Here is a 23,127-nt window from a genome sequence, read left to right on the forward strand (position 1 = left end):
ATGATGGGTTGCAACGTTCCAGCTGGGAAGCTCGGACTTGCACGACCCTGCTATCTGCGCCCATCGCGCCTACAACTTGGTGGAAGAGAGGGAGAGGGGAAAAGGGAAGTTTCACATTGTTGGGAGCTAGTCGAGCCGCCTCCCTACAGGGGGTTCAGACACCCGGTCGGCTTGTTGGTGGCACAATGCGAAATTGAAAATTTCCCCTCAGTCAGGAACCCGTGAAGAGATTTTTTATTCTTTTTTTTTCCCTTACCTCCCATTTGGGGAAGAAATCAATTGCAACCGGAAAAGGAACGAACTCTTTCCCTGATAAGAACCATATATTCACCCTCGAGACACGTACCAGATTTCGTCTCCGCTTGGACCAATTCGGGGCAAATCTGGGGAAAGCTGTCGTCCCGTGACGTCACCAGTCTCATGTGACGCCCGGCCTGGCTGCCTGGGGCCGCCGATAAACCCCCGGGCCTCCTCAACGTATCACTTCGCTTGCCTGCAGCCACCAGCTGCACCGTAACGACAATCATGGGCGGGAAGATCGCAAGATTATCATAGTGATGCTGGTGGCAGGGTTCTCCGCGGGAGACCACTTCATACTGGCTTCGTATTCGCTGCAATGGCTTTCACAAAGATTATATGCCAATGCAACCAGCGATACTCTCAACCGCGTGTCTCTGCTTCGTTGAGCAATGTCTAAATATGGTCTGGTCTGCGCTTTGTCCTCGAGAAAGCTTACCGACAACGGTATGTCCCGAAGGGCGATATCGGTGTTCCCCTGGTTCATGAAAAGTATTTGCTGCAATGGATAGCTATCTGTGTGTATATCAGTTCATGCGTCAAAGCTTTGTTGCTGCGGCAAATAGTGTTCAGCTCTGCCACATCTGCAAGATGATAGCTACCCCGCGCGGATGCGCTTCCCTATATAGGTTTACGATCTCATCCAGATCTACATTCTTCTCCAGTGAGCTTCAGAGCAGCCGACATACCATAAACGGCGCACTGACGCCTTTATATAGCTCAGTGGCGAGTATCCGTACTTTGCTTGCCTTGTATGCAAGCTAAGGCCATACATGATCATCAAGATGGTGAGACATTGGCACACTGGCGATGTCATAGTTGAGCCAGATATTGACTCCGGTGAGTTCGAGTGGTATGTAGCCACTTTGCACGTGGTATGTAGCAGCCATAGATGGTACCTTGGTACTTCTTCGTATTGGTGAGGCGTAGAACATGGTCCCTGGACTTTTACTCAGTAACCCTCAGACCCAGAATCACGACACCTGGCTGTTAGCGCAGGGCAGGATGCTAAATCTAGTATCCCACCACGTGGGAGGCATTGGACAACACCGCCAACCCCTGTCGCTTGTTCTCACTTCATCAACAGCTTGGTTTGAATTCTGTTAATTTTGAGTATCGATTTAATGACCAGTTAAATCACAATGGCATCCTGTTATCTAAAGATGTCCCAATGGGAAGGCACACCCAACAGACCATTTATGCGCTTATATTCCATCTCAAACTACGAGCTGCCACGTTCCTCTTCTATTAGAAACCCAAACACTATGACACCTCTATAGTACATATTCACACTAGAAAGTAACATAAAACACAACATAATAGACTAAAATACCTACCTGCCCAAACCGGCATACATACATACACCATTGCACCAACCCTCCCGCCGCCAACTAAACCAAGGCAGCCAAGACACACGACATCACAACCACAACCACAACTCCATCAGAAGTACCAAGAAATACCTCTGTTCTGAAACACCAAATCACCTTAATTAAAACATGGCATTTACCTAAATTCTCCAACCCTTACTTGATCATAGTAAGATGGTACCTGTCCTCCCCAACCTATCGATGAGATCATAAGTGGGCCCGTACCCGGCACCGATGACTTCACGATGGTGTCAACGCCAACAATCTGGGCCCCGGATCGATGAACACATCACCTTGACTTTTGGATATAAGTAGTAGATAGATTGCTGTAACTGTTACTTCTCTTCTATTCATCAGACTCAGATTCAGAACGAACAACAATCTAATCCCACAAACAAACCTTATCTTCATATCTTACTCTCCCACCAACACATATATATACACAAGGTATGTATGCTATATGACTACATACACCACTGCCTAAGTTTTCTTCTCAGGCGATACTAATTAACTTCCTTGCAGCCATCAAAATGCCCCGCGGAGCCGAATACGACAACGGAGTCATCCAGTCCGACAACGCCATTGAGGCCGGCGAGACTAAGGTTCATGGAACGAACCCTGACGTATGTTCATCCTCCTTCCCATAAATCTCTTTTATTGAAGAAAAGAGTGTTTGCTAAGCTATGTATAGAACGACCACCTCAACCGCGTCCAGCGCACCGCTCCTCTCCCCGAGGCCGCCCAGAGCAGCGGCGGCGAGTACAGCATCGGCGGCAGCTCAGGTCCGAACAAGTCCGGTAGTGGAAAGGGCGGCCACGAGCCCAAGACATTGGGCGATAAGAAGGGATTGGGGGCTCACCAGGCATAAGCTATAAAAAGCATTGGAGTTCGGTGATTGATGCATGAATATCATGATTTAGGTACCTCTTTGGGTGGATATGTATTAACAGTCTATACTATACTATGCCTTTCACTAGTTGTTAGTGAAGGTGATGATGATGATGACCTCCGGGTTGAGGTCGAATGAAATGAATTAAATAAATGAACTGAAGTTGTCTAAAGTGTTTGAGTGTCGGTGAAGTGGGAAATGTTCCTATTAGAGTCTATATAAATATGGTCACGGTCTTCATGTGTGTGCCAGGTAATGTAAAGAAAAACATGGATGTGAAATAAATAAAGCCTGTACAGCCCTGTACCAACAAGAGGTACTGGGATCTTCTGGGGTGAATTTGTATCATGTACATCTGGGCCATCAAGGCCCAAATTTGAATCGCCTCTGTTTAGGATTGTTTCTTTGAGCCATTGGAATCAGGCGACGACTTTCCGGACGAATCGGTGGCATCCTTGGATTCTGTAGCGATCTTCTTCTGCTTCACTAGTTCGACGAGACGCTGGCCCAGATCGCCGAAGCCGTCGATCTTGCCGAGCTTCGTCTGCAGATACTCTGCGTCTCGTTTCAGTCTGGTCATATAATTAGCCTACGTTGAGTCAACCATGCGGTGGCACACATACCGTTCTTTGCCAGTCTCCGAAGTCACGGTGACCTCTTCGAATGCCTTTGTCCACTGCTCTCGGTAGCTCTTGAACACAGGATCCATAATCATCATGACCGTCATATCGGGGAGGTGCTTGCTCAGCACCCGATGCAGCGTGCCGGTTTCCTTCGCCAGCGTTTCCATGTACGGGCTTACACCACTGCCCCCTGCAGGTGCGTTCCAGTCAATCTTCTTCATGGCATTGACGTGAATGGCTGATCGAGATCCCATGATATCCACGAGTTTCTCGTGGATTCCGGACTGGTGTTCCTGATACAGCCGCTTCACCTTGTCGAATTCGCCCATCAGCGGGCTAGAAGGCGCGTGGCGGCGGACGAACTCTCGGATATAGGGAACCAGGGCAATGATGAAGCTTAGTGCTTGAGACGACAGAGCCAAGTGCTTTGTGGTGATGTTCTTGAGACCTGCGCTTCTTGTAGCCCCGGCACCCAGGATCAACTGAGAAGATCGGGAATTGAACAGCTTCAATGACTCCAACAAACCAGGCGCAATGTCTTGCATCATGCTGGGTATATTCGCCATGAGATATTGATATTCCTCGATGCTCTTCAACATCGCAACAGCAGACTCGGACAGAATGTACTTCTGCTCGTCGATCACGGCACTGCGCGTCTTCTCTTTTCCGGACCCGTTGACAGCGGTTGTGCTGGCCGGAGACGATTGTCGGCGTTCGTTCTCGGGCAGCCAAATCTTGGATGCGTCGACCCACACATCAATATCTCTAGTACTGGCGCCGAGTATACGATCGAGAATAGCATTGTCGGCTTCTCCAAAGTCCCTTGCATCCCACCGATCCGCATCCATTACCTCGACCACACGGCGTCGCTGTCCGTCCCCGAAGCGATTGATGTAGTCTTTAATTTGGTTGCCAACAACTGTCTTCAAGGCGGTACCGCTACGCCCGGAGATTGCCTCACACTCATCAGCGAAGAGCCGGTTGAGAGTGAAGTACTTGAGGAATTCATCCTTTGGTAGCTGAGATGTTTGTTCGGATCGAACCTTCAGCACCTTGGTAACCTGTGATTGCGCAATATCAACGGCTTGGCCAAGAAGGCTGGACATATCCAAGACCTGCAGAATCTCGTCCTGTGCCACAACGGCTACAGGGCCCGGTGTTGCAGGTTTGCCTGGACCTTGAGGATTCGGGCTTGGTGGCCCGCACTTCACGCCCAATGCGGCCGGATTCTCCAACCCACTGGCAATATCAAGAAGAACCTTGACTTGAACACTAAGTCTCCGCAACGACTCACTGATACCAGTGTATACGCGAGCGAGCATGTTGTATGAGTCTTGGGCATCCAGAGCCCGGAGGTTACGCGCGAGGATGGATGATTTTTCCTGCTGGCTGAGCTGCTGGGACTTCTGCGTGGACACAGATACCACTGACTCGTTATCGTCATCACTCGAGCTGGGCATGTGTTTGCGGATCAAGCTCTTCATCTCTCGCAGAACCGCGGTCTTGAAAGCGGTCGCTGCAGGTGTCGTGTGACGCACGCGAGCAAGGCCGGTGAGATGCAGGTGCAACCGGGACCGTAACTGGTCATCAAAGGCCATATATGCTGGGGCTTGTGTAGCCCCTGTACGCTGTCCTCCCCGCTGCCGCTGGAACGCAGAGCCCCATCGTTGTAATGTTGTATCCAAAGGCACGTTTTCGACATGCTGCCTCAGGTCGCCCAGCAGGTCGCTCAAGAAACGGCTCTCATACCCTGTGCCAATACGGTATCTCAAATGCGCCAGGTCGTCAGATGCGCCTTCCAGGGCCTTGAGCTTGCGCAAATCGATGGCTTTTCTCGGTTGCTCTTGTTTCTCGTTGCCGTCGGGAGAGCCAGGGGTATACTCTCCGGCCATCAGTCTTTCCACCTCTTCTAATCCATCTGCAGCCTCTTCGATTTTACCAGTCTCGACTAGTTCCTCGCATCGGGAAACCGACTGGACGACGTCACGGAGTTGCGATACTGCATCTGCAAGCATACGCACATTCTCTCTCCTCCGTCGCAAATTCACAATTTTGAGTCCACCCAGTGCCATCTCACGGTCAATCTTCTGTAAATCCTTCCGCAGGACCTGGATCCGTTTCACCGAGTCGGCGGCTTCTGCATGTAGCTCCCGCAGTGACCCCAGCGCAGTGAAGAAAGACTTAGATGCAGTCGAGATAGAAGAGATAAGGTGGATTTCCACAGTGTCCATGTACCACGAAAGCTTCTCTTGTAGAATGGCATTCGTAGCCAGAGCCTTTCTACCCGTGGGCGCCGGTTCCAGGGCGCCTCCATTCTCGAATTTATCCTTTGACGGTGTAACAATCTCAGACTTTTCCGAAACGACATCGAAGGTGCGTGGGTTCTCTAGGTGGAAGTCGTCCTCGAAGTAGACCGTTGGGATGGTAGATAGAGGTGTGATAGCATGACCACGACCGCGACCGGCAAACGACCGCTTCCGACCCCGGGTATCGTACGGAGAAGTTGCTCGTGAACTGGTTGAGATAGCCGATGGTCGTCTCTCCCTGGACCTTGGGGCCAACGAATCTGATTCCTCTGCCTTGGGTGAAGACTTGTCGCTACCCCGCGCTAGCTGCGACTCCTGATCTCCGGCGCTTTCCTTTGCTTGTTGGAAGACGTCGTACAACGACCCAACTTGCGACAAGTAGGCTTCGAACGCTTTGGGATCCACATGCGGAATGTTGGTCAATGTGACAGGGGGTATATCGCGGGTAGTTGGCGGCTTGTATCCGGCGGAGGGGACAGCGGTATGGGGAACTAGACCGGTGCGGACAATGGGAGGTTGCAGGAGAGTAGAGATGGCTGCGTCGAATTAGCATGCGATTTTCTTCATAGATCTCCTCACTCCCATAGGCCGTACCATTTTGCCCGGACTCAGCTATCGATCCATGACGGTGGGAAGGATCCAAAATGCCCCCGATACTGGCAATCGAGCTGGCAGTCGACCCTCTCCTGAGAGGGTACCTTTGAGTCGACGCACGCGGCGATTCGATCTGATTTAGCGAGAATTGAGACAAAGAGGGTGTCGATGCGCCTGAAGCCAAGCTGTCAATGGACTTCCGGGGGGTCGCGGACGACATATTGTCGATAGCGGATTAGCGACTCCCACAGCCACCGTGCTAGTAGTAGTACTCGGGAGAACGAACGACGGTTAACTACACATGACAAGGAGATCGAGCTGCAATTAAAAAACGAAGGGGCATTAATGGCGTCCAGCCAATGATCCCACACTGCCAGGGTATGAAGCCTGTGGTCTCAAGAGGAGAGAATGAAAGCCACGCCGACAAAGCCCGCTTGCAACGTCACCCTCGACCCTCTGATACGGGGGTTGGTTCATGACAGCTTCCCCCGATCCAGTATGGCGCCAGGCCTCGAGACCGTGTCCACTAGTCTGCTTTGGGTACCCCTCGGGAAGTTAGTATCTCCGGCTGCCGGCACCAAGTCTCGTGCTTGTGGACGCACTCCAGAATACTGCCACACCGCACCGCCAAATTTTCAACAGAATCTCAGATGAGTTTTTTGAAGCTGTATGTTTCCAAAATCCGCTAAATCCGAGGTTTTTGCGACGAGGTTCACTAGTTTCTGCCGCCTCCAGCGGTCTGAAGAGCGGTGAGGGATGTGTGTTCTGCCTCAGGCATGAAGAAAACCACTTAACGCGTGAAATCGACGCGACGCGTTCGGCTCGTGTCCCGCCGCAAAAGTTATTTGCAGGTCCTTTTTTGCCCTGGCAATGAGACGGTCCCAAAATCAACACATCTCACAATCCCATCCCCGCAGTCCGCTCTAGTGTCTTCACCATGGACAGACGCACCCCTTATACCCTGAGTGTCCTCGCTCCTAGCGTCGATGGTGTGGAAGACTCTCGCTCTCAGATTCGAGCAAAATTAAAGGAGTTTGTGCTCGAATTCCAGCTTGACAATGCATTCATCTACCGGTATGTTTGGCCCTAGCCCGGATACAGTGAAGATTCAAGTCAACAAAAGCTAAGGTGGATGACAGTGACCAACTTCGCCAGAATGTTCTGGTCAAGCAATACTATTGCGATATTGATATCGCTCATTTGATCTCATACAACGAAGAGCTAGCACACAAGCTCACCACAGAGCCTGCCGACCTCATCCCCCTCGTGAGTTTCCATCTCCTAAATCCTTGAACCTCATCCTGACCAACAATGCCACTTAGTTTGAATCAGCACTCCAAGATTGTACTCGCCGCATTGTATACCCCTCCCAGAGAGACATCCAACTACCCACCCATCAGCTTCTACTCCACTCCTCAGCTACACACATTTCGATCCGTGACCTCAATGCCACCAACATCTCGCACCTTGTTCGTATTCCAGGTATCGTCATTGGCGCTTCGACGATATCATCCAAGGCAACAGTGATGCACGTTCGGTGTAAGAACTGTGGCCACCACGAAGATCTTCAGGTCGATGGTGGTTTCTCGGGTGTTCAACTTCCCAGAAGATGTGGCCGACAGCAGCAGCCCGGCGACCCTCAGTCGGAACCCTGCCCACTAGACCCATACGTTGTGTCGCACGAAAAATGTCAATTCGTCGACCAACAGGTTCTCAAGCTCCAGGAAGCGCCTGATCAAGTGCCTGTTGGTGAGCTTCCCAGGCACGTCCTTATCTCAGCCGACCGTTACCTGGCCAACCGCGTTGTGCCTGGTTCCCGCTGCACAGTGATGGGTATCTTCTCTATCTACCAATCATCCAAGGGTGGCAAGAAGGATGGCGCTGTGGCCATCCGCAACCCGTACTTGCGGGCGGTGGGCATTAGCAGCGATCTGGATCATACCGCCAAGGGTAGCGCCATTTTCTCTGAAGAGGAGGAGCAGGAGTTCTTGGAACTGAGCCGGCGTCCTGACTTGTATGAGGCTCTTGCTAAAAGCATTGCCCCGTCCATCTATGGGAATCTGGATATCAAGAAGGCCATTGTCTGCCTGCTCATGGGTGGTTCTAAGAAGCTTCTTCCCGATGGAATGAAGCTTCGTGGTGATATCAACGTACTTCTCCTTGGTGACCCTGGTACAGCCAAGTCACAGTTGCTCAAGTTCACTGAGAAGGTCTCCCCAATTGCGATCTATACATCTGGTAAGGGTTCTTCGGCAGCAGGTTTGACGGCCTCGGTCCAGCGCGACCACGCTACTCGCGAATTCTACCTGGAAGGAGGTGCCATGGTGCTCGCAGACGGTGGTGTTGTTTGTATCGATGAGTTCGACAAGATGAGAGACGAGGACCGTGTTGCTATTCACGAAGCCATGGAGCAGCAGACCATTTCCATCGCCAAGGCCGGAATTACTACTATTCTCAACTCTAGGACGTCTGTTTTGGCCGCAGCCAACCCTATCTTCGGTCGCTATGATGACCTCAAGACTCCTGGTGAAAACATCGACTTCCAGACGACAATCTTGTCTCGTTTTGATATGATCTTCATTGTCCGCGATGATCACGAGCGCAGCCGTGATGAAAGCATAGCCAGACACGTCATGGGAGTGCATATGGGCGGTCGGGGTGTTGAAGAGCAAGTTGAGGCTGAAATCCCGTTGGATAAGATGAAGCGCTACATCAGCTATTGTCGCACGTAAGTTGCCTTCGCCTCGTATACCCGACATATGAGTCAGAAACGCTAATACATGATTACAGTCGCTGTGCGCCCCGTCTCTCGGATGAAGCTGCTGAGAAGCTGTCATCGCATTTTGTCACCATCAGAAAGCAAGTCCACCGTGCTGAACTTGATGCCAACACCCGCTCTTCCATTCCCATCACCGTTCGTCAGCTTGAAGCTATCGTCCGTATTACCGAATCGTTGGCCAAGTTGAGTCTGTCACCTGTCGCCACTGAGGCCCATGTCGACGAAGCTATTCGTCTCTTCTTGGCCTCTACCATGGACGCTGTCACTCAAGGTGAGGGCCAGGGTAGCAAGGAGATGATGGAGGAAGCAAGCAAGATCGAAGACGAACTGAAGCGCCGCCTACCTATTGGATGGAGCACCAGTCTGGCGACGCTGAGACGCGAATTTGTCGACGGAAGGGGCTACACGGAACAAGCACTCAACCGGGCATTGGTGGTTATGCAACGACGAGAAACCGTTCAAATCCGGTCCGGTGGCTCACAAGTATACCGACACGGTGTCTAGTACTTCTTCATGTCTGCTTTTGATTTCACACCTTGCGATATTGTCACGAATGATCTTCCGATGTTAGTCTGCTAGGATGACTACGTATCAATTTGGGCTCGGGGTTAACGGGGATGACTCGGTGTATGGCGTACTGCTTTGTTCACGGTGAACGACTGATCCGTTATTAGATGAGCGAATTTAACGAGAGACAATATAACAACAATAATATGGAATACCAACCAGTCTAGATGAGGAGGAAAGTCTTTGTATCAGTCAAACGCAATATATATGCTCAGGGAACTCGAGGAAAGTGCAGTCCACTCTAACCGCATTGATTTGATCGATCTTGTCAGCCAGGTTGTTCATCATAAAATTTGTGATTGCCCTGGACAACAAATCAGCTCTCTTATGGCCCCGAACACACTGGTGTCCCGGAACCCAATGAAGCTCGACCTTGACTCCCATCGAGCAGAGTCGGTGAGAAAGAGCGTCAACAAGACGCACTAGACGGCCAGCGAGTGGGCTCAACTTCTTTGTTCTAGGCCGCAGCATTTCCATGGCCGCTTGGCAGTCCGTGAAGACCTGGACAACATGACCTGACGCTTGAAGCCGCTCCAGGTGGCGGACTGCTGCTCTCAGACCGGCCCCGATAGCAAACAACTCAGCCAACTGGCTGAGCCGGATCTCTTCGAGGCAGTACAGCTCGTCCGCGTCTTGTCCGTTGTGCCCGTGGATAACTGCGACTCCAGATGGCGCTGCCTCGTTGGCGGCTGTCGATCCGTCCACCCAGAAGACGTGATAGTCATCTGGGGACGTCTCTGTCACCTCCTTGGCATAGTTCAAAGCTTCTTGACGAGACTTGATCAGCAACACTCTGTCAAATCTATCATCCTCAAACCGGATGGTAGCTGGAGGCTGCTGCTGCTGCTTCTGTTTCTTTTTCTGACTCCCAGAGTGCTGCTTCCTACCCCCACGCTTGTTCGACTTCCTCGTCCCGATGGACTCGGTCGTTCCAGAAACAGAAGCAGCACCCCGATGCGGGTCTGCATGGCTTTGGGAATCTTCACTAGTGATAGTTCTGCTGCTATCACTACTGCTAGTACTGCTGCTAGCACTTCTGCGCTTATACCGCTCGAAGACAGAGGCAGTACTACCCTCGTCTTGATTGGTTTGGGAATCTCGATTTCTCTGGCTGACGCCGTCAACCCGGTCAAGGTAAGGATCGATCACTTGAGAACCTCGAGCGTCGTCCTTAGCCCTCTGTGATTTGCCTTTCCTGGAAGGAGGCGTGCGCCCTCTGGATCCCACGTTTCGAGGAGCTCTGTGACCCCAACTCATGGTAGTCACCGCTGTGGGATTCTCAACTTCCATGACTATATCCCTCTGGAAATAAATATAGTGAAATTCTTTCTGGGGAAGATACTTCGACCTATTCTGTGAAATATGATACCAGGCAGCGTCTTACAGGTCTGATAAGAAAAAGGGAGGAGATCGTCTTTGTTCGAAGAACTTATGATGCGCTATTGTGGCAGTGGGCGAATGGATGGTTTCGAGACAAGAGCGGATGGGTGTCTCTGCTCTGGAAGAGTCCCCCATCTGAGTCAAGTCGACAATCTTTACGTCGTTGAGAAACAACATGTATGCAGCATTATGACGAGATGTCCAGTCAGCCATCGAACACAACAGAATGCCGAGATGTCTGGTCTGGGGGCTTACATGACAGATTGGCGAGCCAATGGTACGAAATATGGGTCCAAAAAGTATTTAGTTCGAAGTCTGGTGGAACTTCGATTCTTACTGCAGCTCTACGCTCACAGCGTGAACCTATAACGTCAAACTACTGCATTGAAATACTTCTATCGAATCAGACTCCCATCCAAGCGTTGGATCCTGTCCTTTGAGGCAAATGGATTGCAAAATAACAAAAATCTGGCTGTCTTTACTGCATGAGGTTTCAGGACCAACTATGACGCTTTCAGGGCTTTTGCGTGCTCGGTAGACGCCCGGGATGTTAAGGAGAGAACAAAGCATGGTAGCAATGCCAAGGCACCTCGAGTCGTATCAGTAAGCGCAGTTTGTGAGTTGATACAACGTTGGAATGGCTTGGGATTTTGTCAGATGGGCTCAAAGCCTACCATTTTGGTTTCTAATGATAACGTCCGTTACAATCGTATAGCGGGGTTCAATCATCTATATAGATGCGGTAAGCGAAAGCTTAGTATTTGTAGTCATGTTGACGATATCTTAGTCTCCACTATATATAGTAGTAGCATTGGTTTGGTCTATCACCAGTCTTGCGATTTTGTTTATGAAAGGATTTACATATCACTATCCCAGGATGACTGCTTCATTACTAGTAGCACTGCGCGACTTCTACTTCACTAGTAAGTCTAGGCTGACTATCACCTGACCGCGTGAACCGAATGACGCCTAATTCAGGCACTACAGGACTCCATGTGGTTACTATCATATACTTATTACCAGCTGCTAGTACTCATTTTCGACCATCGTGCTTCAAGTGTACCAGGTAAAACAGAGCATCTCATACGACGCGCATGGGTCTGTCCCATAATATATTCTTAGTAGTACTAGTATCTACTTCGTCGACGAGCGGCGTGCAAAAGGCAGTAAGCTTGAAACATAACTCTGCTTATTTTTCGAAGAAACCTTATAGCATTACGTTTCTATGCTGATCAATGAACTGCATGCTGGCAAATCATTAGGTATGTGCCAGGCTCATGATCGCGTCCTTTATATGTTAGCAGAAGACACGGGTTTTCTTTTCATAACGATCCGCTTGAAAGTTAACAACTCCACACCAGATGTCCAAATGGGAGAATGACAGCACCTTCTAACGGGGTCAACCTTCGTCTCCACATCGACCTATAGTCAAAACATGATGACACCGCAGTTTACATGGTCATGGTCCCGCCGGAGCCACTGAACCATGGGTACGAATGGCTGAAAAGGCCCGCAGTCTCGACTGTCTGCTTTGCCGCCAGGGCATGCATTTTGGTGGTATTGTAATAGATATGAGGGGCTGATATGTCCTCCTGATGTGATAGACCGTTAGCTCTGTTAGGCAAACGGTAGTATAGATGAGTTTCTGGGATGGTGTTAGCTAGGTAACTGAGGTGAAAGCTCAGGAACTGATTTCTGGTTCAGACCGCGCCGAACGGGACCAAACGGAAGGGTAACCAGCCAGAGGAAATTGAGAGGTGAGGTATGAGGCTCCGTGGCAACCGTGGCCGGGGTGATAAGTATGATCGGTCTGGTCTACATTCCAAGGGGTCCACAGTACAAGTATCTGACAGCATTCCTGAAGATCAAACGACCAGCTGGCAAGTGGGGTTTGAAAATTACTTGACGCGCCGCGCGTGGTGAGAGAGATACTTATGTACTATTATCGCCCTGCCATGTTAAAAGGTTAACGAAGATTAACTCTTTTTTGTCCGTGGCAGGGGGAAGCAGAGATATGTCATTGATTGCTTGCTCCACGGCCCTTAAAATGGCCATTGTCGAAAAGACCTAGTATTTGGTGAAGTTTCTTGTATTTGAGGAATGAATGGATCGAGCGTGTCATTGTCGACTGGTAACTGGTCAGTCCATGTACTTTCCTTTCATTCACCACCGATACTTCTGATTCTGGCGCGTACCGTACATCAGCCCCTGACTCCGGCCCAGACTTTGAGATCGTGTGCACATCTGTATAATTATAGCTGCGTACAGAGGAGGGATGAAGAAATTGCAGCGAGTAAGGATAGAAGTTCACACCTCACGTCCTAGAATCGGTGTTTCAGGTCCATGCAGCAGCGACAGAGACATGGGTCAGTAAGCGCCCCCGGGGGGGGGGGGGGGGGGGGGCAAATGGAACATTATATATGAAGAACCTGATTGAAAGCGCTTCGAGCTGAAGAGAAAAGGATAAATATATCATGATCGGTCGAATCTAGACTAGATCGACGCCTCTTGTATGCTGCTGTTACACCATGTACGGAGTTTCTATTGTCTATCTAGTGGCCAACCGACAATCAATAGACGGGCTGCCGTAGCGCCGGCTTCAAGGGGGTGTGCAGGTGGTGAAACATGGGGTGGGGATACGTGGTCGTGATAGACACGCGCGAAGGAGCGACGGGCGCGCCATGCGTCGTGGAGGGGACAGTTTGGTTGGTGAAGAGGCACGAAGGGGAAGAAAGGGTCGCGATGGCAACGCGTTGAAGGGGGGGGATGGATGAATGATGGATGGGTGGGGAGAAGGAGAGGGAGAGAGAGAGCAGCTATGGAGACAAACGTTCTATAAGGTTTCAATGGAGTTTGATGATAGAAGTAGATTCTAAACTAGTGAAGAGGCAAAAGGCGATAGGCATTCTAGATGATCGACTATACCCGATGATATCATGAGTAAGTAGTGAAGAAGAGAAAAAACATTAATCGCGAAATGCATCTTGCATGCCGCATTGGGGGTAGAAGTAGAAAAGTAAGCCCTGAATCGCGCGACGCGACGTGATGGAAGAAGGGCCGAAATGAGATGGGGGAGTCGCAACCAATAATCGATCAATAATGGGTCTCGAAGCCTTGCATGGGACCCATCGGTAGTTTAAGTCAGTTGTGGATTTAGCCTCCGTCTGGAATTCTCGGGGTTCCCTGGCCATCATCGATCCCATCCCATTTGGCGGGCGACACGAACTTGACGCGCTTCTTCGCCTTGACTCCATTCCTGCCTCTGACTTACTTATACAACTCCACCTCCACGTCCACGTCCACGTCCACGCTCTCGCGCTTCCCCTTCCCCCTCCCCTCGTCGACTTAAATTCTTTTTCTCCTTTAAACATTTTTCCAAACCCTTACCCTTGAAACCCGTTCATCTGCATGTTTCGACTGTCGTGCAGAAACCTTGGAATGAGCCTTGAATGACCAGCAGCCCACCGTTTTCCCTGCCCTCTCCATTTTTAGGCATTCTTTCTCGGTTAACGCTGCCTACCACCACCTGCCTTTCAACAGCCCTTGCCTCACTCCAACTCTTATATCTCCTCGCCTGGTCCCCTCGTTCCTCTAGTCCTGTCACTTCCCATTGTCATTGTCTTTGTCCCTTTCTAGTCTGGACTTCAATAAAAGACTGGATCGTGGATTAACCTTAACTGCTTTCTCCATCCTATCCAATTCACTCAGCCTCTCCCGCTCCAATCCTGACCGTCGATCTTCTTCCCTCTCCAGACCGCCAATCAATCTACCAACCCCACTCACTTCACTCCCTCGACGCGACTAAAAACAACTCGTCTCCAACACGGCCTCGTTGCCTGTCTATACATCTCTATAAATCCCTTCTGGTGCACTCAATCCGCTGCTCCTTGTCTTTTCCGGCCTGTATACAGCATGGCCGCTCTCACCATGACCCCTACCACCATGCGGCAGCCATTTGCCAGCCTGGACGCGCCACGCATGCGCTCCTTGCTCAAGTCTAGAATGAACATGAAGAACAAACAGGATGGTACGAATATGTAAAACTTCGCCTCATGCTCATCACGCGCGTATAGCTAACATACTTTCCTATAGGTGCCATACTTTCGGGAAAGAGACAGCCCCTGTCGGACGTGGACTCGGAGAATATCGACCCAACCACTTTCAAACAATCCGCCAAACGCAAGCGTGGTGCCGACGATGATGACCTGGAACCTGCCAAGGAACCCTGCAAGCCATTCAAAACTTCTCGCATGGTTCTAACCACCGTGAAGTCGACCACCGTCACTCCTCGCAAGCCAACCACACCCACCAAACCAACCGTGTCTACTCCCAAGTCCGCTCCCAACCTTCGGCCAGCTGGACGTTCACCACCGCCCAAGTCTTGCAAACCATTCTCTCGCCGTTCTACTATCGCGAAAAGCCGTCCCGAGTCCGTTAACCGGAAATCCGTCCACCGCCCATTCTCTCTTGCAACCGCTCTGTCTGGCACAAAGGCAAAGAGTCAGCCCAGCCCCAAAGCTCCTGCATCCTGGTCCTTCGATATCCATGTGGACACCGAACAGGAAGAGATGACCAACCTCATGCAACACTCCACCTGTGTCCTGGACATCAGCGACCAGGAAGGGAAAGTTGAGACCTCTGGTCGAGGCAAGGAGAACGTACCTCCGGCGGAACTTGGACTTGACCTTCCCCTTTCTCGTCAACAGGAGTCCCCTGCGGCTGCGGCGCGCAAGTCTGTCATGCTGGAGGAGTCTCGTGAGCCGTTGGGAGACCTCAATGCCGCCGACTACTACGGTGATGACTGCCATGCCTTCTCCTATGCCGTTGTCTATGATGACGAGGCCGACGAGAACGCGAAGAAGGCCCCATCAGTACCACGCTCCACCCCCAACTCCGCCCGCAGCAAGCTTTCCAACGTCTCCTCCGTCTCTTCCTTGCTTGAAGTAACCGCCCCTGCCAAGCCTACCGCTGAGGTTGAAGCTGAGGCGGCAATCGAAATCTGGGAGAGCGAGAGTGCTGCGGAAGAAGCCGCCGATGCCAACTGAATCCGCGGCCTCACTTGACAGCTCACCTCTGTCTATCACCCATCATTCATACCCACAAGAGTTATATTATATGGCGTTCGGATTACTCCAGGGTTGTACAGCATCGTTTTTGGATACCCTACCTATACAGTCTTTTTAATTTCGTTTGGAGCCCGTTTTATACCGACCAGATCCGTCACGAGACGAATTTTCTTGAGTCCTTTTTCCTATTATCACGTCCAGAACCTACACCACACCATACCTTCCTATTCGACTTCCCACTGTCTTACCCGAACTACTACCTACCTCGACACGAGTCACTATCATTGGCCTGAAGTATAATGGCCCCCTCCGTCACCCCACTCTTTTGCGCATCTGATGAATGCTGCGTCCGTTACCTACCTACCTCCTAATGACCTAAGAATGTGTTACGTCGCTTAATGCCTGTATGAGATACATACCCTCAGTCTAATCAAAAGCAAAAAAAGAGAATGAGAATACAAATAAAAATAAAAATACAATTACTATGAACAAAGTCCAAGCCATCAACTTGTAAATTAGTAAATTGCATCTACAGTAAAATATACTAAGCTCTTCGTCTCGTAGCTCTGGGAGTCTCAACGCCACCCATCTCCGTATCCTCGTCTTCCCCGCCGTCATCCTCATCAGACTGTTCCTCATCCTCGTCCACATCTTCATCTACATCATCCTCCTCTCCTCCACCCGACGCCGCCGCCGCTTCCGCCACAGCCTCCGCCAACTCCTCCTGTTCAAACGCCTCTTCCTCCCCCTCACTCAACATTTCCCCGCCACCATCCCCATCACCATCACCACCCACCTCATCCTGAAACTGCACCCTCCGATCCGCCCTCTTCTTCCCCTTCCTATCACCCTCCTCCCCAACCTCCTCCCTCCCCACCACCCCCTTCTTCCCAGCAGCACCACCAGCACCACCAACCCTCTCCTTCCACGCCGGCGCCCCCTTAATAATGCCCCTCACCTCCGTGGCCATCATCATCTCCCTCTGCGACGCCACCGCCGGATCAAGCCAAAAGTCCACCATGACCGACTCCGGCGTAGCATGATCCGGCAACTTGACAATATTCGCAAACTCGACCTCATCATCCAACATCTTATCATCCAACAGCGCAAGCACCTTCGCCCGCATAATCGTCTTCGTCTTCGCCAACGTCCCATTCCCGAACCACCCATCCGTCAGGATATCGCATTCCTCGCGCAGGAAACCCGCCGGCGGCGGATCAGCTGGGAATAAGATCCTCCGGAGTGTGGGGTCCGTCACGTCGCAGAACATCCACATGCGTCCGTCGCGCGGGAGCGGCAAACACCCTGTGAACAGGTGGGTTGTTGTGGGGAGTTGTTGGGTTTCCGTAGGTTGGTCTGGGTGGTGTTGGTGTTGGTGATGATGAGTTTCGTCGAGGTATTGGGGTACTTCGCCGGCGCGGGCGACGGCATGACGACGGCCTGTGTACCCGTCTCGTGCGACTTCGGCTTCTCGGGGTAGGATCCGGAACATGGCTGTTTGGTAGATTCGGTAGGAGGGGTCGGTGCGTGGGTCGTGTCCGTATTTTATGATGGCGTCGCGCCAGGGCCCCGAGCGGAAGATGTACCCGACGTAGGGGATCGCGTGGCGGAGGGCGTAGCGTTGTTCGATTGTGGGGAGGGAGTTGCGGAGGCCGCGGCGTGTCCAGGCGGGGCGTTGTTGGAAGAGGGTTTCCACGGCGGTGATGGTTTCTTGGAGGGTTTTGTCGAGTGTGTGGATGGGTGGGCAGTTCGTGCGCGGGGAGGTTGGGACCGTAGCGATGTCGTAGGATACGAGGTGGGTTAGGACTTTTACCACGCGTTGCGTGTTTACTGTTGTTATGTTGCCCGAGTTGTCGATGGCTTGTCGGACGGTGGGGTTTTGGCGGTAGCTTTGGGGTTTGTGTTGTTAGTTGGATGTTGGGGTGGGATGGTCATGGGGATGGGGATGGGGGCTTACATGTAGGTGAAGGGGATGTCTCCGAAGCTGAAGGATGGTGGAGGGATGATGTCTACGTCGGTGATGGCGCCTTTGCTCATGTCGAGGTCGAATTGTTTCATTTTGTCGTCTGTAGGTGGTTAGTTTGTGTTGAGTGGTGATATTATGGCAGGACTCGTACAGTCAAATGGCAATATCTGCTCCCGGAACCGGTTGGCAAAGGAACTGGAGCCGGTGGAGAAGACAAAGTCCGGCATTCCTGGTTCTGTCAGTATCATGTAGGATAATACTTCAATGTAGGTGGTTTGTAGACTCACCTCGAAACACATGTGTCCGGTTAACCAAGCCCACCGGCTCGACCTGATACCTGGATGCATTGTCACTGAGACTCCGCAGCAGTTCTCGAGCACTGCGTCGATGCGGCTCCGTATGCACCGTGGACACGGCAACACCGCTAAAGGGCTCATTCGACCCCTTCTTTCGCTTGCGACCTGTCCTCTTTGGTACCGTCACCTTTAGAAGGATGTTGTTGGACGGTAAGCTGGTCGACTGGAGCGGCCTGGACATGGCATCCTCCGGCCGGAGAAGCAGATGAGCCGGGCTGTCGGGCTTTGGGGGATGCAAGATCTGGAGTATTTTGTTAGTACTTCTGAGTGATAGTGGATTGGGTGGGTCAACGTACTTTGGTTATGCCCGCATCCCCCTTCAGTGTGTCGACAGCCTTGTCAAGGTTTCTGATAATAGCTGGATGCTCGACGCTGACGATGCGACGTGAAGGTATTTGGTAAAATGGCGCTGTTCTGGCGCCATGTTGGTCTGTCATGTTGTCTGTACGGCGTAGATGCGCCGTGTGTAGCCCTTGTTGGGCTATTTAATCATGTGTCAGGAGCGTTGGGGGAAAATGCTATCCCTAGTAGGTCGAAGCTATATAAATGCGGATAAGTCTGCACAAATATGGAGCTAGGATTGACGTCAACCGTTAGTATCCAGGGGTCTTAAAGTTAATTCACATCTACTACAACTTGCTGAGCCGGTGAATTGGTTTCACTAGATCAGGCTCGGTACCAGAGTGTTTCTCGTAACCATGAAACTAACTACTACAGCAGAATCCCCCATTCCTGTGCATGCTTCACAGCCAACCTGGAGGGGAAAGATGGATGTCGATGCTAGGAATCTGCAAGTCACATGACCACCCCAACAGCCACACCATCATCCCGAATCCCCCGTCAAAAAATCAGATGGGAGGGAAAAAAAGCCGCGACTGAGACATGCTGGATGGGTGGATTGCTATTTTCTTTCCTCTAATAAGATGATGCGGTTGCTTTCTTTTCTTTATTATTGTTTTTTTTAAATACTAGTCTCTTACTCGGGGGGAATGTGCTGTCTGTCTGACCCCTTGCCTGTAGTTGCACTTCGAGACAGTTCAACATGAACCCTCCGGAGGGTGGGAGAGTAATAGTAGTAGTAGATGGTCTAAGTATAAATTTCGTAATGCTGAGGCGCCCCTCCCATTTCATTTCGTTTGGACCTCTTAAAACCGGTTGATTCCCGATTCCCATCGTGCTGGTGGTCGGCAGGTTAAAAAAGGTAGGTAGTTTGGTAAAAGGGACCCAACCAGGCCCACGACCTGACCTGCAACCACTAAGAAGACTACGTCCGAGCGCTCTTCTAGTCAGTCAGTTAGCCACAGCCTCAGGCCAGTCTGCTGCTCTGCTTCCCCCCTCCCCGACCTCAGACTTGATACGACCAACTACTATCGCATCAATCAATCCCTTACAATTCTCAGACTGCTCGACTGGGCTGGTTTCTCGTGCTTTCTTTACGGTTGAACGCGCTGACGATAGAAATTCTGATTTACTCCTTACTTTCCTTCTTTTGAATCCTTTTTTTTTTTGCCAACTGCGACCGTGTGGTTTTAGTACTCTTTTTACCTTGCTACTATTCCCACATCTTCTGCTCTCTTCATTCCCCCGGGGGCCTCAATTCATTTGCACCCCGCTTCCCGGCAGCCGCTAAGCGACACGGAAAGAGACGATCGACTCCAGCAAACCAGACCGACTGACTTAGTACTGGCTGCTCCCTATACCGCTCCCGTTCGCGCCAAACAGTGAAGCGTGCCTGTCTGAGAGATCCTCCTCCCTCCCACTCCCACTCTCCCCCAATTCGCCCCGATACCTTGAAACTGAACTTCCTCTGAGGTAAGTCCTGCAGCTATAGTTTCCTGTTCCTCTTGCGCTTTCGGGAAACTGTTCTTGTGTGTTTTGATCCACCTCTCTCTTTCTTCTCCCCCTATCAAACATCCCCCTTTCTGGTGTGTGATTACACCTTCCATCATCCGCTGGTTCTTTTGGGATCCTACCGCCTCACCCCGGTGCTCTGCGTTGCTGGCCTGGTGTCCACCATTTTCCACCCCCCTCATCCTACTATTTTCTATTTCTTTGATTTTGTATATTTCCCACCCCTGCGATTTTTTGCCATGAGCCTTGTTCCTGGACCTTGTGTCTCTCCCGTCAATCCGATTCGAGCGCTATGTTAGGTGGTGTTGTGGTTGGAAATGCTCATGTGGTCATTCCCAGGCCGACATAAATAAATCCCGACGTGGCTCTCCTGAAATTGCCTCCGCGCTATACCAACACCCTCCCCCATCCCTCCTGCTAGTGTGCGGCATCTTGCTGCACTGGCACCGAGATTGAGACCGAGTACATGTGGCTGTTCGACTAGTCGTGACAATGAAGGGCTTCAGACAGAGAGTGGTGAGTGTTCCCTGTCCACTTCCGCTGCCCCCTACACCCCGTTCCCCGCCTCCCTCCTGCCGATGATCAGCTCTCGTCCAACCCACCCCCCCCCAAACTGCCGGGATGCAGGCTAATTTGCCCAGCATGAACAGTTGTCGAGGGCAAAAGACGCAAACAAATCCTCGAAGAAGAAAGACTCCTCCCACTCGTCCCAAAACAATGCTGCCCTCGGAGTCAACCACGGACAGCAGTCCTCTTCCCCTAACCAAGGCACCCCGACTTCGTCTACCACATCCGTGAATGATACTCGAGGAAAGTCGCCGGACAATGGCTCGCAGGCAGGAATGTATCCTGGTCAGTACTATATCCCGCAGGGCGCAGGCTTGGTTGGTCAGCCCGTGAATAACGGTGGACCAGGTACGCCCACGAAGCAGGGACAGCAGATGGCTCCGAGCGTGGTCATCAGTCCAAGCGCACCGGTGAGCTTTCCTTCCATTATCGAGGCACCTCCGCTGTGGTTATTCCAAATCCGGCCTGATGGTAGCTTTCATCGATCATCTGGTTGGGGCTGACTCTTATCCTTCATTCGCATAGCATGTCCCTCCCCCCGGAGCCGCCGAAACCATGCCCGGGGATCTCGCTCCCCCACGGAAGTCTCACGTCTTCGATCGCCTTCAGACGACACCCAAGGATATGTCCGAAGGAATCCGAACCCCTAAGCGCCAGCATTCATCGCGTTTCGATATTTCCGATCAGCGCCAAAGAGAGTTGGAAAAGCTGCAGGGCTTCCACGAGGTTCCCCCAAATCGTCGCCAAGAGCTGTTCATGCAGAAGATCGATCAATGCAACATCATCTTCGACTTCAACGACCCTACCGCCGACATGAAGTCCAAGGAGATCAAGAGACTGGCGCTCCATGAGCTCCTAGACTACATCGCCAACAACCGTTCGGTTATCACGGAACCCATGTATCCCCGTGTAGTCGAGATGTTCGCAAAGAACCTTTTCCGACCCATCCCGCCGCCGGTGACTCCCCAAGGCGAGGCGTTTGACCCAGAGGAGGATGAACCGGTGTTGGAAGTCGCATGGCCCCATATCCAAGTGGTGTATGAGTTCTTCTTGCGGTTTATCGAGAGCCAGGACTTCAACACCAACATTGCCAAGCAATACATTGATCACCACTTTGTGCTTCAGGTATGCTATCTTCATACTCTTCTGCTAGATGATGAGGCCTAGGGCTGTCCAACTAATGCGCCGCAGTTGCTGGAGCTGTTCGACTCGGAAGACCCTCGTGAGCGTGACTTTCTCAAGACAACCTTGCATCGTATTTACGGAAAGTTCTTGAACTTGCGATCATACATTCGCAGATCTATCAACAACGTCTTCTTCCAGTTCACATATGAGACCGAGCGATTCAATGGAATCGCAGAACTGTTGGAAATCTTGGGATCTATCATCAACGGCTTTGCCCTTCCTCTGAAGGAAGAACACAAGCTGTTCCTGACACGAGTTCTGTTACCTCTACACAAAGTGAAGAGCTTGAGCATGTACCACCCGCAGTTGGCCTACTGTATTGTTCAGTTCCTGGAGAAGGACTCGTCATTGACGGAAGATGTAAGACCGCATCCGGTTCCTGCCTCGTCGTGGCTTGAAGACGTTACTGACTATGGGATAGGTGGTCCTTGGTTTGCTGCGCTACTGGCCCAAGACAAACAGTACGAAGGAGGTTATGTACCTGAACGAGGTGGAAGACATTTTCGAGGTCATGGACCCTGCCGAATTTGCTAAGGTCCAGGTGCCTCTGTTCCAACAGCTTGCGAAGTCTGTCGCTAGCCCGCATTTCCAGGTTTGTTATCCAGAGATCGATGCAAGATTCCGAGCAGAAGCGCTAACTGCTCGTCAAGGTCGCGGAACGAGCGCTCTATTTCTGGAACAATGAATACTTCTGTAACCTCGTTAGCGACAACGTGGAGATCATTCTGCCGATTATGTTCCCTCCTTTGTATGAGAACTCCAAGGGCCATTGGAACAGGTAGGTTGATGATAATTTGACTGCCCCTTCCGCAGCGGCTGACTGTTGCAGAACAATCCACAGTATGGTTTACAACGCGATGAAGATGTTTATGGAGATCAACCCACAGCTTTTCGACGAATGCTCTCATGAATACAATGAGCGCCAGAACAGCGCTGAAGAGCGCGAAATGGGCAGACAGCAGAGATGGGAGAAGGTCTTGGAACGCGCTAAAGACAGGAAGAATGGGGTCGCTGTGCCCCCACAATGCCAAGTTGCGGAGATCCCCGTCCATCTAGATGACATTGACCAAGTGGCACACGACAGTCAGAAGCGTCTCCATGCCCTGAAGTTGGATGACTCGAGCTCGACCGAGCGCCGGCCCCGAGAAAGCACGGCATCTTCGGTAAGTACCGAGCGCCCCGAGTAGCTTGTGTGGTCATGTTCTGCCCATGACTTTGTCGCACTTGGCGGAAAGAAATGAAAATTCCCCTACTTTGCTTCGTCGTTGTCTTTGCTAAGAATTCGCCGATGTTATCGTACAGCAAGCGTGATTCTAACGTTGAAACGTCCG

At 51.4% G+C, this 23,127-nt stretch overlaps 8 protein-coding genes across 8 annotated transcripts; 4 read left to right on the forward strand and 4 right to left on the reverse strand.

The window, feature by feature from the left end:
• Positions 1 to 275: 275 nt before the first annotated feature.
• On the reverse strand, positions 276 to 1,114 carry BO79DRAFT_247825 (uncharacterized protein; the record flags this gene model as incomplete). The annotated part of the gene is made up of 3 exons (XM_025685673.1): positions 276 to 611; positions 737 to 809; positions 987 to 1,114. 3 exons carry the CDS (start codon positions 1,112 to 1,114, stop codon positions 276 to 278), a joined length of 537 nt encoding a protein of 178 aa, XP_025535811.1.
• Positions 1,115 to 2,094: 980 nt separating this feature from the next.
• Positions 2,095 to 2,535, forward strand: BO79DRAFT_201836 (uncharacterized protein; the record flags this gene model as incomplete). The annotated part of the gene is made up of 3 exons (XM_025681611.1): positions 2,095 to 2,114; positions 2,190 to 2,290; positions 2,359 to 2,535. The coding sequence occupies exons 2-3, from the start codon at positions 2,198 to 2,200 to the stop codon at positions 2,533 to 2,535; spliced, it is 270 nt and encodes an 89-aa protein (XP_025535812.1). The 5' UTR covers positions 2,095 to 2,114; positions 2,190 to 2,197.
• A 238-nt stretch (positions 2,536 to 2,773) lies between these two features.
• On the reverse strand, positions 2,774 to 6,499 carry BO79DRAFT_211084 (vacuolar protein sorting-associated protein 54). The gene is made up of 3 exons (XM_025682944.1): positions 6,080 to 6,499; positions 3,180 to 6,021; positions 2,774 to 3,128 (listed from the first exon to the last, which is right to left on the reverse strand). The coding sequence occupies exons 1-3, from the start codon at positions 6,297 to 6,299 to the stop codon at positions 2,948 to 2,950; spliced, it is 3,243 nt and encodes a 1,080-aa protein (XP_025535813.1). The 5' UTR covers positions 6,300 to 6,499; the 3' UTR covers positions 2,774 to 2,947.
• Positions 6,500 to 6,980: 481 nt separating this feature from the next.
• On the forward strand, positions 6,981 to 9,557 carry BO79DRAFT_180114 (MCM DNA helicase complex subunit MCM5). The gene is made up of 4 exons (XM_025680072.1): positions 6,981 to 7,153; positions 7,219 to 7,345; positions 7,402 to 8,807; positions 8,870 to 9,557. The coding sequence occupies exons 1-4, from the start codon at positions 7,017 to 7,019 to the stop codon at positions 9,360 to 9,362; spliced, it is 2,163 nt and encodes a 720-aa protein (XP_025535814.1). The 5' UTR covers positions 6,981 to 7,016; the 3' UTR covers positions 9,363 to 9,557.
• Positions 9,558 to 9,617: 60 nt separating this feature from the next.
• Positions 9,618 to 10,715, reverse strand: BO79DRAFT_290148 (ribonuclease H family protein; the record flags this gene model as incomplete). Its single annotated transcript, XM_025688857.1, has 1 exon — positions 9,618 to 10,715. One exon carries the CDS (start codon positions 10,713 to 10,715, stop codon positions 9,618 to 9,620), a length of 1,098 nt encoding a protein of 365 aa, XP_025535815.1.
• A 4,002-nt stretch (positions 10,716 to 14,717) lies between these two features.
• Positions 14,718 to 15,850, forward strand: BO79DRAFT_157081 (uncharacterized protein; the record flags this gene model as incomplete). Its single annotated transcript, XM_025678846.1, has 2 exons — positions 14,718 to 14,832; positions 14,898 to 15,850. 2 exons carry the CDS (start codon positions 14,718 to 14,720, stop codon positions 15,848 to 15,850), a joined length of 1,068 nt encoding a protein of 355 aa, XP_025535816.1.
• Positions 15,851 to 16,415: 565 nt separating this feature from the next.
• Positions 16,416 to 18,630, reverse strand: BO79DRAFT_180122 (transcription factor TFIIIC subunit TFC1; the record flags this gene model as incomplete). Its single annotated transcript, XM_025680073.1, has 5 exons — positions 16,416 to 17,760; positions 17,829 to 17,937; positions 17,989 to 18,066; positions 18,125 to 18,434; positions 18,490 to 18,630. 5 exons carry the CDS (start codon positions 18,628 to 18,630, stop codon positions 16,416 to 16,418), a joined length of 1,983 nt encoding a protein of 660 aa, XP_025535817.1.
• A 1,906-nt stretch (positions 18,631 to 20,536) lies between these two features.
• BO79DRAFT_157020 (protein phosphatase 2A regulatory subunit RTS1) lies at positions 20,537 to 22,983 on the forward strand (the record flags this gene model as incomplete). Its single annotated transcript, XM_025678842.1, has 8 exons — positions 20,537 to 20,560; positions 20,686 to 20,896; positions 20,960 to 21,021; positions 21,137 to 21,736; positions 21,803 to 22,156; positions 22,218 to 22,388; positions 22,447 to 22,574; positions 22,626 to 22,983. 8 exons carry the CDS (start codon positions 20,537 to 20,539, stop codon positions 22,981 to 22,983), a joined length of 1,908 nt encoding a protein of 635 aa, XP_025535818.1.
• Positions 22,984 to 23,127: the final 144 nt, after the last annotated feature.

The sequence above is a fragment of the Aspergillus costaricaensis genome (assembly GCF_003184835.1).
Source record: "Aspergillus costaricaensis CBS 115574 unplaced genomic scaffold BO79scaffold_35, whole genome shotgun sequence".
Lineage (NCBI taxonomy): Eukaryota > Fungi > Ascomycota > Eurotiomycetes > Eurotiales > Aspergillaceae > Aspergillus > Aspergillus costaricensis.